At 37.2% G+C, this 20487-nt stretch overlaps 1 protein-coding gene across 1 annotated transcript; it reads left to right on the top strand.

Annotated features, from left to right (window-relative positions):
• The first annotated feature begins 1869 nt into the window (after positions 1 to 1869).
• Positions 1870 to 18303, top strand: LOC148676206 (interleukin-5 receptor subunit alpha-like). The gene is made up of 10 exons (XM_088604913.1): positions 1870 to 1953; positions 2842 to 2987; positions 10233 to 10377; positions 11404 to 11524; positions 11602 to 11783; positions 12186 to 12337; positions 12656 to 12794; positions 15401 to 15509; positions 16064 to 16145; positions 16708 to 18303. The coding sequence occupies exons 1-10, from the start codon at positions 1878 to 1880 to the stop codon at positions 16777 to 16779; spliced, it is 1224 nt and encodes a 407-aa protein (XP_088461039.1). The 5' UTR covers positions 1870 to 1877; the 3' UTR covers positions 16780 to 18303.
• The last annotated feature ends 2184 nt before the right edge of the window (positions 18304 to 20487 follow it).

Here is a 20487-nt window from a genome sequence, read left to right on the forward strand (position 1 = left end):
TCTGAGACGAGAGTCAAGGTCCAAAGTCGAAAGACTTAAGGGAAGTCCAGAATCCAGAATAATACGAGGTACAGAAAATGCAAGGTAGAGCTCTCAATGAGTAGACTCAATGCAGAGCAGCGGGAAGCGGGTTAGGATGGTTTAAATAAGTGTTATTATTAACCCGCTGCTGGTACTGGTTAGTTCATTTGTGAGATTATCTCTGCTGGCTGGTGGTTGTGACAGTACCCCCCCCCCCCCCCCCACACTCACGGGTGGCTCCCGACACCTGAGACGGCCGATCGGGATAGTCCCTGTGAAAATCACTGATGGGCGTAGGGTCCAAAATATCCTTCTCCGGAACCCAAGATCTCTCTTCGGGGCCATACCCCTCCCATTCGGCTGGATACTGATGGGTACCATGGTGCCATCTGGAGACGAGGATCTTGTGGACCGTATACACCGGGCGCCCCTGAATGAGACGCGGGGGTGGTGGGCAACGTTTGGGTAGGGTTTCAGGAGGGAGACATGGAAAGATGGCTTGTTATTATTAACCCCCTGCTTGTACTGGTTAGTTCTTTTGTGAGATGATCTCCGCTGGCTGGTGGTCATGACAGTAACAACGCTGTATGATGGCCAATCTTTTTCAGCGAGGCAAGTTAACACCAAAGTAGTATGTACACTATCCCTTTGTTTTCTCCTGTTTCCTCATTATTAGAATTTGAACTACTGACTAAATACATGTGGGTGTTCTAATAATATTGGCCCTGCAATGACTGGTGTCCCATCCAGGATGTACCCAGTGTTAAGCCCGTTGCTTGCTGGGACAGGCTCCAGTTCCCCTGGGACCCTGTGGGAGTGGAATAAGTGGTCAGACCGAAACTGAATGGATTAATTATATACTTTTGCATTTTTCATTATTAAGCACAAAGTTCTTGTGGCATTCTTCTCGTGTATATTATTTATGTTCGTTGCAATAAGGTTTTGTACAGTTGCTTAAGTGCTGTAGTTTTTGGCTGAATGCTTTAATGACCATTATAAAAGTAATTGCTAAACATGACACATACTCCGTAAACATGTGACTCAGTAAGAGCTGTATTAATGTGTTCTGCACAGTGGCTGATCGTGTATATTTTACTTTGTTTTGCTAAGATCTGAAGTTCCTTTGGAGTTGTTGCCTTATCAAAGTCTCAAGAATGTACAACTTGCAGCTTTACAGGAAATCGCATAGAAACTTGACTAACCTAATGACAATAATAGTAAAGTTTTTCTGCACTCATGATAAGACATGTTTTTAAAACACACATAATTTGAATTTTTAAAACACTATCTTCGTTATTACATATATCTGATAAGTATGGATTTCCTTCCTTGTTCCTTTGGGTCACATTTGAATGATGATTTGTGAAAACATAAGATTAATGTTACAAAATGGTGCTGTTTCAGAGTGTTTGTAGAATTGTACAAAATGTACAGTGGATAGCCACTAAACCATTTTATGTTGTTGAACATTAACAACAAGGCATGAGTTTTTCTTGTTTATTTTCCTTCATATCTAAGTTTTTATACTGTAGAAACATGGCCACACATTTCAAATGCTGAAACCTCATCACTCTTTCCATTATTGAAGGTACAGGGCATTGTAAGTAAAATTAGACTTCTTAATTTGCTTAGAAATATTGTAGAATACACCTCTGTCTATTCAGCATTTATGTGTTCTTTCCTCACCTCTCTAGTTCCTTACTTAGAGACACATTTATAGCCTTTTATTCCAGTGCAAAATTGTGCTTAAGTGTAATTCATTGATAAGAATTCTACAGGCTTTAATTTAAAATACCAAAAAACTTTGATAATCTCCTCTAAATGCATTATTTCAACATGTCTTTACAGAGCAAAACATGTGTTACTCACTTGTTTTAATAGTCATGGAACTGGTAGCATGGAGTTATGCCAGCCTTGACAATAGTGAGAGTGGTAAGTATAATTGTTTGTTGTATTGTTAACTCTACCAGAATCTTAAACCATTAATGTAATTTAAGAAGAGCAATCCTAATACGGATTATTCTGGAACACCAGTAATTGATTACATCATCCCAGTTTTAGCATTCACCCCTATCTGTATTCTCTGTTTTCTATCCATTAACTAGTTCTCAATCCAAATCCAAGTATTACCATGAGTGCCAGACATGTACGATATACTGTATGTGTGCAAAAAGTGTGACTCAACCAAGCAGTTATTGAAGAATAAGTAAAACATCAGGTTATGCAAACGATATCTAGAAGTAAATTAGGGGATCATTTGCATTCATGGTGGATTTAGAAAGTTTATGTCTCGCTAACTAGTTAAGAGTTCTTTAAAGAAGAACAATAGTGGATATAAACAGACCACATTAAATGGTATATTTGGAGTTTTTGAGGACTTTTAATTACATTCCTCATAAAAAGATAAATTCACAAATTGCAGCCCTCTTTAATTTACACTTTTTTTATAAATTCAGATATGGTTAGCAAACCGAAAGGTTGTGGGAGCCTGCAATTTTCCTCATCCATGTTGTTAGCATTTCTAGCATTTCTGGTTGGATGAGATCCTCAGATCACTTAGATACTAAAAAATCAAATGAGTTAGATTGGCAGAAAGACCTCCTCTCATTTGCAAATGCACTTATGGTCTTAATACTACTTACCTGTATAACCTGCAGAAAAGTTAGATAGCAACCAGTTCTCTTGCCTATTGTCTTAAAACTAAGAATGTATCTGTATTCTAGGAAGTATTCTTTGACTTGAAACTGTTTTTTGAATGTCAGTCTATTTCATGCAACATGTAGAGTTACATTTTGTTACACATTTTTTTTTTATTTACAGTCAAATGTCTCCCACCCACAAACTTCACCATTTATGAAAAACATGGAAAGACCTTTTTCTCGTGGAGTGAATTTAAAGAAAAAGATATGGATTGTAATGTAACATACAAGTTACAATATCGGTATCTTGACACAGAGAACTTCAAAGTAAGTATCATGCATTAGGTAATCAAATCAGCATTCTTGTAAAGATGTTTATACAAATATTTAATTTCTTACACTTTAGTCATCTTACTGTACATAAGAGGTTTGCATTTGTTTCTTCTGTTTTTCTTATGTACAGTGCCTTGCGAAAGTATTTGGCCCCCTTGAACTTTTCAACCTTTTGCCACATTTCAGGCTTCAAACATAAAGATATAAATTTTTTATTTTATGTGAAGAATCACCAACAAGTGGGACACAATTGTGAAGTGGAACGAAATCTATTGGATTTTTGAAACTTTTTTAACTAATAAAAAAATGAAAAGTGGGGCGTGCAAAATTATTCGGCCCCTTTACTTTCAGTGCAGCAAACTCACTCCAGAAGTTCAGCGAGTATCTCTGAATGATCCAATGTTGTCCTAAATGACTGATGGTGATAAATAGAATCCACCTGTGTGTAATCAAGTCTCTGTATAAATGCACCTGCTCTGTGATAGTCTCAAGGTTCTGTTGAAAGCGCAGAGAGCATCATGAAGACCAAGGAACACACCAGGCAGGTCCGTAATACTGTTGTGGAGAAGTTTAAAGCCGGATTTGGATACAAAAAGATTTCCCAAGCTTCAAACATCCCAAGGAGCACTGTGCAAGCGATCATCTTGAAATGGAAGGAGTATCAGACCACTGCAAATCTACCAAGACCTGGCCGTCCCTCTAAACTTTCAGCTCAGACAAGGAGAAGACTGATCAGAGATGCAGCCAAGAGGCCCATGATCACTCTGGATGAACTGCAGAGAACTACAGCTGAGGTGGGAGAGTCTGTCCATAGGACAACAATCAGTCTTACACTGCACAAATCTGGCCTTTATGGAAGAGTGGCAAGAAGAAAGCCATTTCTCAAAGATATCCATAAAAAGTCTCGTCTAAAGTTTGCCACAAGCCACCTGGGAGACACCCCAAACATGTGGAAGAAGGTGCTCTGGTCAGATGAAACCAAAATCGAACTTTTTGGCCACAATGCAAAACGATATGTTTGGCGTAAAAGCAACACAGCTCATCACCCTCAACACACCATCCCCACTGTCAAACATGGTGGTGGCAGCATCATGGTTTGGGCCTGCTTTTCTTCAGCAGGGACAGGGAAGATGGTTAAAATTGAGGGGAAGATGGATGCAGCCAAATACAGGACCATTCTGGATGAAAACCTGTTGGAGTCTGCAAAAGACCTGAAACTGGGACGGAGATTTATCTTCCAACAAGACAATGATCCCAAACATACAGCAAAATCTACAAAGGAATGGTTCACAAATAAACGTATCCAGGTGTTTGAATGGCCAAGTCAAAGTCCAGACCTGAATCCAATCGAGAATCTGTGGAAAGAGCTGAAAACTGCTGTTCACAAACGCTCTCCATCCAACCTCACTGAGCTCGAGCTGTTTTGCAAGGAAGAATGGGCAAGAATTTCAGTCTCTCGATGTGCAAAACTGATAGAGACATACCCCAAGCGACTTGCAGCTGTAATCGCAGCAAAAGGTGGCTCTACAAAGTATTAACGCAAGGGGGCCGAATAATTTTGCACGCCCCACTTTTCATTTTTTTATTAGTTAAAAAAGTTTCAAAAATCCAATAGATTTCGTTCCACTTCACAATTGTGTCCCACTTGTTGGTGATTCTTCACATAAAATAAAAAATTTATATCTTTATGTTTGAAGCCTGAAATGTGGCAAAAGGTTGAAAAGTTCAAGGGGGCCGAATACTTTCGCAAGGCACTGTAGATGTTATACAGAAGCTCACAAAACTAGTGAAAATATCTCTTTCTCTCGGACTTAGTGTGATAACTGTGAAATCTCACACATTACAAACACCACTCCCAGGCCCAAGTATGCTAAATACTTGGCCCTTAAACACAGGGCTGTCAGCTGAATGTTATAGTATATACAGTACAAAGGAAAGCATACATTTTGCTAAAATACAGTGCCCTCCAAAAAGTGCTGGGACAATATTTTAAATTATAGCTGTACGCGCAGGAAATGTGGGTTTCAAATCACAAGATGAATGTGAGACAAAAACAGAGAATAACCCCTTTTACCTACAGTATGCGTATTTTTATGCATAAATAACAATGGCTGTTGCTGTTATACAGGTACAGCAGCGCTGTTTTTGTTCAAACCCCCACATTTTAGATGAGCATGAGTTTTGGGACAAACAGGTTTACAGATTTTTGTAATTGCCCAGGTGTTACACATTGCAAACATTTCACACACATAAAAGTGTTGTGAAGATTTAGGCATGGTGATCTGAGGTCTTTCAGAACTGCTTCTGAAGTCTTTCACTTGAATTAGTCAACATGAAGACCAGAGAACTCACTAGAACAGAAACGAAGGCAATGAAAACGAGAGGAAAGAAAATGACCATTAGTGAAACTGATAAGACTCTTGGCATTGCAAAGTAAAAAATCTGAAATGTTCTAAAGAAAAAGGAAACAACAGGAGGAGTCAGGAACAGGCTGAAAACAGGGCATCCAAAAGTGTAAACCCCCCAAATTACTGTTGGTGAAATAAAAAATAAATTTCACATACCTCTAACTGCAGAAAACAATTAATTACCAGAAAACCAAGAGAAAAAATACAAGAGCTTGATTCGAATTTGCAAATAAATATGGAGATGAGCCACAGGAGTTCTGGTACAAGCATTTTTGTACAGATGAGCCCAAATAAAACACCTATCAATGTGATGAAAAGACTATACTGTGGAGAAAAACAGGAATAGCCGTTTATCATCTGTATAAAAACCTAAATGTTGGAATTTCCATGAGATAGACTTGCCTGAGGTGGAATAACAATCCAAAACATCCCACCAACAACAAACCAGTAAAACTGTTTTGTGGCACTGTGTATTGCCAAGGCAAAGACAAATATTTCTCTAAATTTCAGAGAGCAGTATGTCCCCTTGTTTAAAGCTTTCTTAGAACAATTTATACAATCAGGAGATTAAGTGGCAGCTAAAGTGTACTTGAATCTTAGGATTCAAGCTGACTGAACTGCATTGAATCTATGGACTTCACATACTCAGACCTTTGGACCTGGAACCTCTTGAGATAACTTGGAGCATCAAAGCCAGCAGATTCAAAATGTTTTCTTGATTAATTAATTAGAAGAGGTCCATAACAGTGCCCGGAGATGCATAACAAGTAAACCAGAGTCTTCCCTTTTGTTATATCACTTTACTCTTTGGGATGTGGATCCCAAAAATGATATCCTACTGGAATTTCTGTATCACCTTGGCCTACTGGCCATATATTAGCTGCTTTTGTTCTTCACTGTGAAGCAAAATGATCACGTTCTGCCAATCTGGTGAAGGTCAACGGCAATAGCATTGCAAAACCAAAAAAGCCAGCAAATGACACTGGGAGTTACTGCTCTGATCTATACAGGATACAAGCTCTTTGAGCAACTAATTCTTTTAAAAATCAGCACCATTAGAAACTCATTCCTTCCCCAACACAGCTGCCGTGGCCACGTTCTCCCTCTGATTACAAACACTTAAGGTTGGTTCTACCTAAGCATTAAAACTGGAGTCTGATTCCTAGATCTTTTTTTCAGCCAATGATACTGCATGAAAACATGGGCTGATAATTAGACTGTCCCTGCAGTTGTCCTGTGCTAGACATCTGAGGCTGCTGCTGTGGATGAATCTGAGGATCACAAGAATGATGGTTTATCTACATGATAAAGTCAGTAATATCAGATTAGACACTCAACAACAAATTCCCTCAGGGCGGCATCCTGGCACAGATACTTTTCAACATCTACAGAAGAGACATGTCCACCACATGGACATGCAAAATTTGCTGGGGAGACCATGACTTACATGAATATCACCCACTAATTTGCTGGCACAAACTGACAAACAAAATTATAGTGAATACTACACAAAATCATTGATGCACAGCTGCACTCAGTGATGAGGATAGTCTCTGGAACACTGAGATAAACTCCAGTTCAGTGATGATAGGTTGTTTCAAATATCATTTGACCTCTATTCACCATGTTACAGCAAAACACAGAGAAATTTCTTATATCAGAAACAATTCCCACTGACGGAGACCTTCAAGAGCTCCCTAGTCACTGTATGGTTTCATAAGATAAGATCACTTTATTGGCCATATACAATTTCTTGTATTAGGAATTTGTCTTTTCGCATACCCCAGCTTGCTCTCCATGAGACACACAGACAGGGAGAGAAGCTTGGGGTCAGAGCGCAGGGTCAGCCATTTATACGGTGTCCCTGGTGCAGTTGGGGTTAAGGGCCTTGCTCAGGGGCCAGAGTAGGATTCCTCTGCCGGCCACGGGATACAAACCGGCAACCTTCCAGCCACAGTCGCAGATCCTTAGCCACATGGCCACTGTATCACCCCCTTCAGATATGGATAGAGTACCTCTAACTCCATGACACTGAAGAGTCCTGGAGCAATGCTTGTGCAGTAAACAGAATCCTGAGTAAAAACAATTTCACAGACCCAGCTTGAACCAGGCTTCTATGATCACTAGAGCAAAGGGACAGTCCTCAACAGGATATGGACTGTATGTGGCGATTATTAGATTTTTAAAGACCAAATCTGTTGTTGGGTACTGTGGGAACTGAAGGGATAGTGATGCTGGTATTGCTGAGCTCTCCCAAGGCTTTGCAGTGTAGTGGACTAAACTTTTAAAAGAATGGTGAATAGCCGTAAAACAAAAAAAAAACTCTTGAATGCGCTATTTTCCACTGTATTATTAGGAAATGTAAGACTAGTGGTGTAGTGGCAACTACTGTATGCCACGAAAGTAAATGCATATTGACAGCTCAATTAGACATTTGGAGGCCATCCAGAGGAAACACTTGGAGATCTCTACACAAAATGGCATCTTCAGCATACAAAGTGTCAAAAACTAGTACTTGATGTTGCCTGCATGAGTGTGGCTTTTGTGCCAAAGGAAAAACCACCTTCTGAGGTTGGTAACCTGAATTTGCCTAACTACTTCTGAATGTAAATTGCAACAATATTGGGGGGAGCTGAATTAAGCAACATTTGAACTTCCCAGACTGATCTCCTTTCTCAGGAGGTTTGGAACGAAATGTATTGTTTGGCAGTATTTACCTAGCCGTCTTTGGGCTAGCAGGCATTTAAACATGGAGGAAGAGGCTGATGACGAGAAGTGCTCCTAATGATTTCCTCAGGATATCAGGTAAAATCATCAAGAATAATACATTAAAGAATCAACATTCTACAGAGATGGGCTAGACTCTAGAGTGAAGTTCAAGTAGGTAGCTGCGTCAGAAAGCGTGGGCTGCAAAGGAGAAAGTAGAACGTTTATTCTATGCTGAAAAGAGAAGAAAGGAAACACAACATTGTGTTTCCTTTCTTCTCTTTTCAGCATGGAATACACCTTTTCCTTGTTCCTTTAATCCTAGAGAGGACATTAAGTAAGTTTCCATAGAAATGGACCACAGAATATATACAGGAATAGACAAACAGAAGAAGATGGAGGACAGGAGACAAAAGGAAGTAAGAGAGGAAGTGAGAACAGACCTTTTCACTCATCATTATCAAGTCATGGGAGAGCTCATTTTTATAACCCATCCTTGATTCTGTTTAGGTTATCTAAGTATTATTATAACAGAGTATGATGTCTTGTTTATTTTAGGAAATTCTGATTGCCTGTGTTGGAGAATCCTCAGACATAAAATGTTCTTTCCTATTTTAGTGAGGTATTATTAGAATAGGGATATTGATTCTTACCTACCTGTGGGCATCTGTGGTTAGAGGAAAAGATTAAGTCCAGAGTCCTTTTATGCATTTGGTCTGTTAAGGTCTTTTGTTTGTGGTATTCAGTTTATAAGGATATAAATCTGGAATTCTCAAGGTTTACAATAAGTAGGATTCTGAAACCATCTGATTGTACATATCCATATATAGTGTGTTGTATAGTTGCATAAATTATTGTTTATGAATATCTGTTTGTCTTGTGCCAGAGAATAAAAATTACACACATTTTAACACTTGTTAAATAAAACATTTATAACATTTCCTTTGCACTATTTGGTTATCATATCTTATGGTGAACATTGCAGCATTTTGTTTAGTGTAAAAAAGCAAAGCTCATATTCCCACTGTGAAATATGGTGCCAGAGTAAATGATGTTGTTTTGCATCTCTGAGTCCTGGAGCCTTTGATAAGATATGTAGGATCCTAAACTCCAACACATACCAGGGCATTTTGACTAGACACTTGGTTCCCTCTGCCAGGAAGCTCAGGTTTTGACCAAAAATGGACATTTCAGTTTGACCTTGATCCAAATGCATCCAAATTAACAAATATAAAAGTTCTTAAATGTCCACACAAAATAAATGTTCTTAACGGCCCGTCTCAATCTCCATCCTCATGTTCAATTGGATCACTTAATCCAAACGCAAAACTCAAAAAGGACATTCACAACCTGAAACCAAAGAGTCTGAAGGCTCTAGAGAAATTCTGCTTGGAGAAATTGTCAAAACTCCCTTTTCATAAGTGCTAAAACCTCATAACACATTACAAGAGACTCCTTATACAGTAAGTGTAATCTATACTACAGGAGGAGTTACAAAATACCCACTTTAGAGTTATTAATTAAATGTGACCCTCATTTTTATTTTCAATTAGAATAGGACATTGTTGTTTGTTATGCTATTAAGATTCTGATTAATTAAACCATGCTACAAGAAAGCTTTATTGGTTTTCACTAGATTATGATTATAATTTAAAAAGTATTTTTCAACAACTGTAAACATTTTTGGATCTTGGTAAGCAGAGTATACATATCCTGGGAAATGCAGACAAAATCTGTTTTTAAAGTGAGAGCTTTTTTTATTAGTGTATATCTTTCCACCTGTACGGTAAATGAAGACAATGACACGATTAAATAGTTTTGTAGATCAGACACCTATCTGTTTTATCAACGTCAATCTTTGGCGCTGCTTGTGGAGTACCTGCTGCCCCAAGACTTTAGTTCTACAATATTCCTATAATGGATGTGATTTTTCCAAAGCATTTCATATTGGTTATTTTATATATTATTTTAAGTGAGGAATTTGAATAGACATTATCAGTGAAATTTAATTATGCACTTTTTATTAGCATAAATTACACCCAATGCTGTATTTGCGGACAGCTTAATTGTTTTAAATGTACTGTACTTTAAAAATTAAAAGGAACTTTGATGTTATTCTTGTTAGGAAATAGAAACAGAAAAAACACATCACAGAACATTCTTGGAGTTTCACAAAGGAGTTCAGGCGAGAGTTAAAACTGTGTTACAATCTGCAACAGGTGAATTCACTGCAAGTGACTGGACTGTTGCGAACTTTACTCTATCAAAAGGTAGGACATCTTTGCATTCTTTTATTGTGTTGATAACTTTCTATATTTGATAAGTATCTATATTCATTACATCTCATTTAATTTGTTAATGAAACACAAAACAATAAAAAGTACCTGATCTTGTAAAACACGTTTCGGTATAAATTAGTGTGTGAACAAAGGTCTTCCATCAGTTATTTAAAATGTGATTTCATTTACATGCTTGCAGAAGCAATGCATCCTGAGCAAATTCAAAATATCCTGTGAAACAATTTGGAACTCTTTACATGTTCCACCACACTCTGTATTGCCTTGTTCATGTGAATTATGGAAACCAAATGCATGACTAATGTTTCAGGAATGAGGTGCAACAACTCATACACTATCTAGGGTATTTCTTCACATACAGTGAATCTGTACTCTTTTTTACTATAGTTGTCATTTTTTCTTTTTTCTTTTTTTAAAATTTTGCTTTACACATGGGGGCAACGTAGCACAGAGGATTCATGCAAGGTGGGTCCCTGATACAAACACTGCTGTTGTACCTTGAGTGAAGTACTTTACCCCAGTTTCTCCAGTCTACCCAGTTGTACAGTATAAGTCTGGACCAGCAGCACTGGGGGATAATCTCTGAATATCTGCTTTCCCCATTTAGTCATGGGCTCCCTGATTGCTACACACTTCGAACCCGGGATAAGCCATTGACTATGACTCAAATGGATTTGCCTGTATACTACTCACATAATTTCCCTTACTTTCAATATCTATTTACCCCTAATGTTCTGGTGGTTTCATCTCGTCTGGTGTGTCTGGCTCTGTACTGTACTGCTCTTGCTCCATTTTCAATAAGCTATATGGAATAGACTTTTCCTTATACTCCACATCAAAATGAAATACCAGCTACATCCATTTCAAGGAAAGTAAACCCCATTCCATTTCACTGTTATCTGAAATGTATTTTTTTTGCAAACCACCTGAAAGCACAAGAACTTCTTTATTGTACTGAGGTTTGGCTTATTTAACGTATCTTCTATGTTGCTTTCAAAGGGAACTTTAAGGTTCTGGTCAAGAATATTTCCTGCAGTGTTTACAACTTTGATCATTTTAAGTGTACTTGGAAGGAAGAAGATGAAATGCTGACACATGCTCAGTACTCAGTGACATTACTGTAAGTGAAATTTTGCTGTTTCCTAACAAGGTGTAAGCTATCAATTGCCATATGAATCAGTATTATTTTTTCCACAGCTACAAGTCAGATGAAAAATTTGAAAACAGAACATGTGACACCTTCACCAACAAAGAAGAGAAAGTCGTCGGATGCCACAGCAGAATAAGTTCTGCAAACCCCAGAATTTATTTGCGCATCAATGCATCAGGCACTGATTTTTACAAAATTTATATTTTCAGATTTTTCCCCAGAGATATTGGTAAGGAAACTTGTACACATGTTAAAATTTCCTTCTAGGACAGTGAAACTTAATCCTGGATTTTCAGGATCCCTGTATCTGCAGGGTTGTGTTCCAACTGCGCTAATTTGAAATTGATATGAACCCTGTGCTAATTAGTGAGTTTAATAACAGTCCTCAATCAGATGTGTGAGATTAAATCTAACCATTTGGACTTGGTAGAAAACACAAGTTAACCAAATGTGGGAGGAGCGGTGTTTCATTTGGGCCAAGACGTAGACTTAATAGTACTGTCCTGCCTTTATGATCAGCATGCTGACAATTATTACAGATATATGGTTCAGAATAAGCATCTATTCTGTAATTTCTTTTTGGTTCAGAGTTCTCTTTCTTTCTATTTACTTGTCTGTTTATGTTTTTCAGAAAAGATGGATCCACCTCAAAATATCAAAGCATCTATAGAATCAGGAAGCTTGAAAATTAAATGGAATCAGCCACGTGTACTGTCCATCACAAATAATAACTCGGTGTGCTTTCAGTATGAATTAAAGTTAAACGACAGCAAAAATGTTCAGGTAACATAAATATTGTGGGAAGTAAGAAATCAAGAATTTGGGAATAATTCTTATTCAGTCTGATGATGGATCGGATGGTAAAATGTGCTTTGGTAATGGGTTCTGAAGTTCAGATTACTGTAATATGACAGGCAAAGAAAGCCATAATTCTCCACTCAATGGAGATAAACTCCAACAATGGAGGCTATTTACATTATAAAGAGACATAGAAACCATACTGGATTCTGGATCCCTAGGTTTGAAATGGAAAAATCCTGCCTTACAATGTTCTTTAAAGTGGCATAATAACTATTAATCAAAGCAAACTTTCTCTTTTAGATACAAATAATACATGAACGAACCAGTTATAATCTGTCAATAATTGATGCCATGAGGACGTATTTATTGCAATTAAGAGGAAAAAAATCAGATATTTGTTACACAAACAATATTTGGAGTGACTGGAGTACAATTGTAGGTGAGTGTTTATTTGAATCGTTGCCACCTTTTCATTTATTATTTGACACTCAGGGATTTATATTTAGAGGACTCAGAATATTGTACATATTCACATTTACAGTATTTCTCATTTTTTATTTTTACAGGGTAACAGTGTTTGTTTATGCTTGGACCAATGTTTATGCTATTCTGAGGATATTTATCAAGCATCTTAATTTCATTTCCAGAAATCCAAATCATGAACCTAACATTTTGAAATAACTCTTTTTGTGTTAGAAGTGGCGCAGTTTTATGTATTCTCCTACTAGTGACTTTTCCTGAGTGTATTTTACTGTACGTTCCACTAGGAAAATACCCATCATTGTTATCAGTAGTTTTTACATCATTGGTAAAATTACAGCTATGATTTGTAAATTGAGTCGAATGTGTTCACCTGGTCAGGAGGTGTTCACTTCTTTCTACCATTTAGACTTTTTCATGAAGCCCAGCTTTTTCCCATTGTGTGCAATTAACGCAGAGCTCATACATAAAAGACTTGGAGAAGGAGTTTTACATTGCAAAAGTCTCATTTCTGGTGATTGTTTGAGTCACCAAAGAAGCCAGAAAGTATATTCATGGATAGGTCTTATTTATCTAGATCATAGCCAAATCACTACTTTCAATACATGTCACTGATATTTTTTTCTCTAACTAAAGCGTGTTCCACCAATGATAATAACTAATGTGGCACTGTGATACTTATTTTAAAAACAAAATAGCTCACGAAAGCTGATTGTCTATACATTTTTCATTAGTACTGTAGAACTAAGTCGCTCAGTGTCACGGATGTTGGAAGGGATGAACCGTGGAGAGGCAGGAGTGCGGAAAAAGACCCTATACGTAGCGGCGGAACGGGGGATTAGCCCAGGCTCAGCAGTTCAGGAGTCATATAGAAACCATTGCCCTCAGGCAGCGAACGTGGAGCAACCTGGATTCTAGGCCAGTCTCAGGACATCCAAACGTCAATGCTGAGCGAAGGTGATTCAGTGACCCGGAAATATATAGTCCCAGAGAGAGAGACACCAGAAGGACAGCAAAGCACCAGAAACCAGGGACAGGACAGAGTGGGCACACAGAAAGACAGAGAACAACATGTGCCATCCACTCATTGTCTTGCATAAAATATTGACTCAGAGGACTGAGTACATCAGTTCAACATTGTCCCACAATCACTTTCCAAAACAGAAATAAATTGACCCATTTTGTAGTTCTGCTTGAAAGTTTAACACCTATCTTACTGTAAAATAGATAGAACACATTTCTTTGTAATTAACCTGGGATAAAACAATTTAAATACAATTACTAATGAGAGGAGGTCATTTGGACCATTTAAGTGTAGGTAGTTGGTAGCTAATCAATCTGATGATCTCCTCCAGTTGTTTCTTAAAAGAAGCCAGGGTATCAGCTTCAATATCATGTCTGGGCAGCTTGTTCCAGACACCCACAGCCCTTTGTCTCAAGAAATACTTCCTGTTCTTGGCTTTAACTATACTTCCACATTTCCTGATTCACTGTTTATTCTTAAGAAGCCCATTGTATTGACTTTATCAATGCATTATGTTAATTTATGCAAAAAATGAAACTTAAGGTATTTATCATTTATCTGTGGTACATGGACTTTATTTGATATATCTGAATCTATAACTTTAATTGCATGAGCTCACCAAACCAAAATTCCCTGCAACTGGTTGTTATTGCAATACAGTATTGATCCTGAAGGTGGGAAAGATTTTTTTTTGTTGATATTGAACTTCTGTAACTCTGGGCTCGAATCAGCAAAGCCGGCCAATTGCTTGGTTGCCTGCGATCTCGTGTGATGAAGCATAGGAAGAGCAAGCTGTTAACTCAAATCAAGGTGCTCGAAGCGGCCGTCCTCTTTTGTACGGCTGTGAAACCTGGATGCTATATCTGAATCACTTCAAGCAGCTTGAACGCCTCTGCATGAGATCACTGCGGTTGATCATGAGCATTAAGTGGCAGGACAGAGTGACGAACCTAGAAGTTCTGGACAGGGCTGGCCTAGTCAGCACTGAGGCCACGATTGTCAAAGCACGGCTAAGATTGACAGGCCATGTCATCCGGATGAATAGCTCACGCATGCCGCGCCAGATCCGTTATGGAGTGCTTGCGCAGGGCCGCAGAAACCTAGGCCGTCCCAAAAAAACACTTCAAGGGTTGTATCAAGGAGAACTTGAAGCAGTGTGGAATCTCTGCCAAGGAACTGGAGCCTCGTGCTCAAGATAGGACTTTGTGAAAGGCTGGCGCACTTTAACAAACTGGGCATACTCTGACTTTGAAGCCAGCAGACGGGGAACGTGTCGCCAGCGCCGGAGAATGCAGGAAGGTCTCGGCATCGGCTCTTGCAGCAGCAGCAGCAGTGTCATTACGGTGCCCCACACTGCCCCCCCGAGTGTGTCAGTCGAATGGGGTTAACCAGCCACATCCGGGCCCATCAAAGACACAACGATTGACATCATCAAACACGATGGTCAACCAACACATGTGGTCTTCAAAACTTACATTGCATTTGTTTTGCAACAAATTCAGTATTTAATCTGCAACCTAACATATTTTCCCTCTTTTCAGTTTTGAAACCTGAGGGGAGAAATAAATTAAACTCCTTAGTGATTGCCCTAATAGTTTTGGGCATCCCATCTGTTTTGCTTGCTGTTCTCTTGATATTTAGATGTCAAAGGTAAGTTGAAGGAATTAAAGTAAATTTACTCTCCAGCATTTTGTATAATTTAATGCATTATAGTAAGACCAATTTCATGTGAAAATATTGTGTATATATATGTGGGAACAGTGACAGTGTACTTTCTCAAAGTGTAACCTACTTTCTGTTAATCTGTTATCTTTGGTAGACTTTACCACAGACAACATCAGGCCTCTTTTTTTCTAGTTATCTTCTGGTTAAATATGAGTGGTGGATTGTTTTTTAACTCTTATTCTTCCTGTTCCATTTTCTGTTTATTCTCAGCTTCATTTTTAATCTGTTATTCATGGCTTTCCACTGTGAAACAGTAATAGACTGATGAGTACAAAAGATAAAAAAAGACCATCTGTCCAACTGCCTATGCTTTTACTGTATTATTCTATTAATGTATCTTGAAGTTTTCAGTTTTTATATGATGAGATGATTTGATTTTTAATTAAAGGTTTTAGGGTTTAAAAAAGTTTATATTTAGTTTTATTTATGTTACATGTGACTTGGTCTTCAGTGTTCACTGACATTTGTGTCTGTTTCAGGGTGTTAGAAAAACTATTCCCTCCAATTCCAAGTCCTATAATAAAAAATAAAAATGTGCTGGAAAAAGATACATTTTTCAAGGTAATTTCTGTCTTTAATTATTTGTTATTATCTTGCTGTTTGAAACCTCTTCTTCTTATAAACATTATAACTTAATAAACAAAATGAGTATACTACCAATTACACGGCATGTTTCAAATGCTAATTTTATTCAAACATAAGAATATTTAAAATAAATTTGGTCCAATAAATCTGAGTCCCTTACTAAAAGGGACTAAAAATAAAACATTTAGTATAATAATTCCTAAATACTTAAGATACATACAGCAAAATTATCTTGACTGTTTTAAACGAACCAAATCTAAACAATCTTTACAGTAAGAAATATCAGCTGAAGACAGTGACCAGACATTATGCAATAATTAAAGAACATTTCAAATACATTATGTTGTAACTGATTGATTATGGGATTTTGAGATAACATTCATGTCATTCATATTGAAGTTGCTAATAATTTTCTGCACTGTACAGGAACTATAATTCTATACTACAAGTTATCAATTTAGTTGTGTTCAGGGTGTAGAAGGGAAATTTTACAACTCTGAATATAATTTTCAATATTTTGATGCTGCTTGCCTTGTAGACTGATGCACCAAAATACATCGAGGAAATAACTATAGTTGTCGAAGACAGCAGTGAAGATGATAGGCTGTGAGAGCCTATACTCAGCACCCTGATCCCAGACTTTGAAGGAGACATTTATGCTGCATCTCCCCCTCATTTTAATTTTGCTTTCATCTCCTTCATTCCCCAGTAATACTAAGCGTATGCAAATTAATTTCCTCACCAGCCAACTGACTGTTGGCAGAGCTGTTTTCCAGAAAAAAAAATGGACTCAAGGAAGAATCACAGCATTGCAGTTTTGTATACATAATAGCAAAGAACAGGTTAAATGACCATTTAACACTACTGACAGCAACAGTGTTCTGTTGCCAACAGTATCACAACACATCACACTGCCACCCATGCAATGAACATTGACAATGACCTGAGCTTGACTCAAAACCCACTCATGTGAGAAGCACTAAGCCTACCTTGCTTGAAAAGATCTCAAATTTGACCTGGGTCTAAAATGCTCAGCCCAATGTCCAAATTTGTCCCTCCTTCACTCACCAGCCAGCTGAATGGGTTTTAGAGTCATTTGATGTGGCATCAGCTGCTACTGACAAATATCTACAACTTCCTGCTCATCAGACATGGCATTTACCACTGTGATCATGAATATCAAGAAAAGCCAAGACCAAATAATTACATTTTGAAGATATTTTGTGCACTATTCATATTAGGGATGTACAATTGAGAGAAAATATTGTATTCAGAATTATGCAACTAAAACGACATAACTTAAAGTAACTTTCATTACTTTTTGTAAAATGTTTAAATATACTAAATGTTTCATAGTACTATTTCTGTACATATTTCATGTTTCAAAATATATGGTAATTATTTTTGTGCACTCTAAATATGAATATGAAACTAATTTACCATTGATTGAAAGTTTATTTAGGTTTATTTTTTATTTTAGTTTTTTTAATTTTTGAACATATTTGAACTGTTTTGTTTTAACTGCCAAAGCTTGTTTCGCACATTAAGTCAGCATTATTTTTTTCTGAAGGGTGTAATCTTCAACATAAACTGTAAAATTAATACATAAATACTTATTAAGGTGCTGTGCTTATAAAACTATACTGCACACCACTTGTTATTTTCATCACAATAGGTGCTACTTCCACGGCAACCCTACTACATCATTAAAGAGTGTTCATCTATTTTGTACTACAGTATTGTGTAGTGCAGAGTGAAGTAGTGATTAAATACATTATGTAGCTAAAATGTTGCAATTTCAAATCACCCTTCACTGATTTTGCTCTAGCGAAATGACCAACTGTATAAATGCATGTTGCTTCGGATAAAGGTGACACCACATAATTTTATAACAAAAGGAGATGGGTTACCCCTTATGATAAATGACTGCCGTAGGTTTTCCAGAGGAAACGTTTTAATTTTTAGAATGGTTTAAGCATGGTTTAATTACAAATTTTCTGTGGTTTTGGTAAAAGTACACAAATCTTAATGTAAATGTTCTATGGAAAAATGTCAGTAGGGCACATGTAATTCATTTATCAATTGTAATGAAAAAATAAGAGTAAAGAAAAAATAAAACATATGTTAAAAAATGTTCCACTTTACTGGGTTTCTTCAGGATTCAACACATATTTGCTGAATTAGAATGATGGCTTACACACAAATTGTATTTGCTATGACTTTGTGAAATTGAGTTGCCAATTTCATGAAAATAGACCAGTATGTTCCAAACAGGAGTGACATTTCTGTCTCTTCATTAATTCAAGTTTACCTAGCTTGCGTATTTGTGAGCTTTATGTGTTTATGAGTGATGAAGAAACTGACAGAGAGTGAGACTAAGTCCAGAAAATCAGTTCACACAGAGAACCGGCAAGGCAGATAGTGTGACAGAATGCACCACTATGCAGGTGATGCTTTCAAGCTGCATATTGTAGTCCAGTAAGTAAAATTATTGCTGGTATCAGAGTGGGAATTATGAGTCCTGAACTTAAATGGCAGAGCAGTATAATCTGTTACTGCATGTCTGGATGAAAACCTCGTAGTCAATGCACTGTGTTGTTTTTTTTTTTGGTCTTTTACAATAGTTCAGTATGGAATAAAGCTGGTAAGTATTTCAAATATATATGAGTTACATTTAATGGTGAATCAGACCTCTTCTAAAATATCTCTTATGAATATATTATTAACAGCGTCATCATCATGAAAGTATATTTACTTAATTGTAAGAATACAAGAAAGATTACAAGAGAGAGGAGGCCATTGGACCCATCTTGCTTGTTTAGTGGTTAAGATAATTTATGCTTCATGTTTGAGCCCAGAGTTTTGATGTCAGTTCCCTGTCTGGGAAGTGTGGTCTAGACATCCACAGTTCACTGGACATTTGTCTAGACTCAGGTTTATAGTCCAGTGGAAGCTATTTATCCCATGCTGCTCAATTGAAAATTTAAAGTTTAAAACATTTAAAGTTTTGCTTGATTAAAACATGCACAGGGAAACAGTTTTGGTTTTGAAGTAACAAGCCAAGCATGCAGCTTCATGATCAGCAAAGGGAAAGCTGGCTCAGAAATGTTAGTTTCATTTTGACATTTAGGGACTTTTTAAAATACTGTAAAACATAGAAGAGCTAAATTATAAAAGGAAAGCCACTTCTAAAAATCAAGACGGTCAGAAAAGCTCTGCCAGGCTTAACTCAAGGTCGAAATTGTTTACCTGTAAAAATAATCAAGATGGTTTCAGTTGACTGCTTACTGCTAATGAGTTCTAGTAATAAATCCACAACAGTATTGATCAATTTCAACTGACTGATCCCAATCTTGGATTCTTGAACTCACACTGGAAAGATAATCTGTTTTTTTAAGATTCAAAAAGAAACAATCCTTTGTGTACAGGAGGAATTTATTTGCTCAGAGGAATAATCCAGCCTCATAGCTGGTGCTGATACCACCTGGAAGCTGCTGGACAAAATCTCCTGATCAATCACTACCAGCCAAAGAAGCAAGTTTGGTCCACTGACCTCTTTTTGTTTGTAACATCCAATCTTTGTCACGACAGCAGCCAATGAAGTGTTCCTGCTGATATGCTGTAAATGTTTTTGAATTCTTCTTTGTGAATTCATTCTTTTTAATTATTTGCACTTTTAACTGTACCTTGCTGTGAAATGACAATACAAAGTCACAACAAAAATGTTTATTTGTATCTCTTTCTCATGTAGTAGTGTGGACTTGAAAAAAAAAACATCCAAATTATGTGAGAGTTGACTTCTTCCTTTAACTGATCAGCTTTTACTTTAATTGTTTGTTTCTTTATCACAAAGTTTGTTCTTCACAGCAACACATTAACACTTGTTGTAGATAGTTACTGTATAGTCAGTACTGAGAGAGGACATGAAGTGAATCACACTGACCAAGATGCTGCGGTCTGTTTAGAAATGCCATTATCAAAAAAACTAGCAGCTCTTATTTTGTTGTTTGAAACATTTTTATTCAGTCCTTTGCAACATAGAAGGTGTGGTGCTGAAAGTGCAAGATAGCATGACCTCTAGTTTTAATTTCTGTTCCCCACAAAACTTTTTTTTATATGATCTTAATATGATCAACACTGATATCAGCTCTGGCTTTATCTCAAGGCCCCTCTTGCATTAAAAACTAAACGAATCTAGAACAGAAACAAACACATTCCAGACTGTCTAAGGTAATATCACAAAAATGATATACAAAAAATAACAACAGGCAAGAATTAAATGTGTTGGGAAATGCTTATAGAGTGTTTATTCACAGTA

This window comes from Lepisosteus platostomus, chromosome 2, assembly GCF_059453375.1.
Source record: "Lepisosteus platostomus isolate fLepPlt1 chromosome 2, fLepPlt1.hap1, whole genome shotgun sequence".
NCBI classification, from domain to species: Eukaryota; Metazoa; Chordata; class Actinopteri; order Semionotiformes; family Lepisosteidae; genus Lepisosteus; species Lepisosteus platostomus.

Excerpts from the sequence above, each read along its gene's own strand:
- LOC148676206 (XM_088604913.1), top strand. The coding sequence starts at position 1,878 with ATGTGTTACTCACTTGTTTTAATAGTCATGGAACTGGTAGCATGGAGT. Across the intron at positions 2,988-10,232 it reads TTGACACAGAGAACTTCAAA|GAAATAGAAACAGAAAAAAC; the intron begins GTAAGTATCATG and ends TATTCTTGTTAG. Across the intron at positions 10,378-11,403 it reads GAACTTTACTCTATCAAAAG|GGAACTTTAAGGTTCTGGTC; the intron begins GTAGGACATCTT and ends TTGCTTTCAAAG.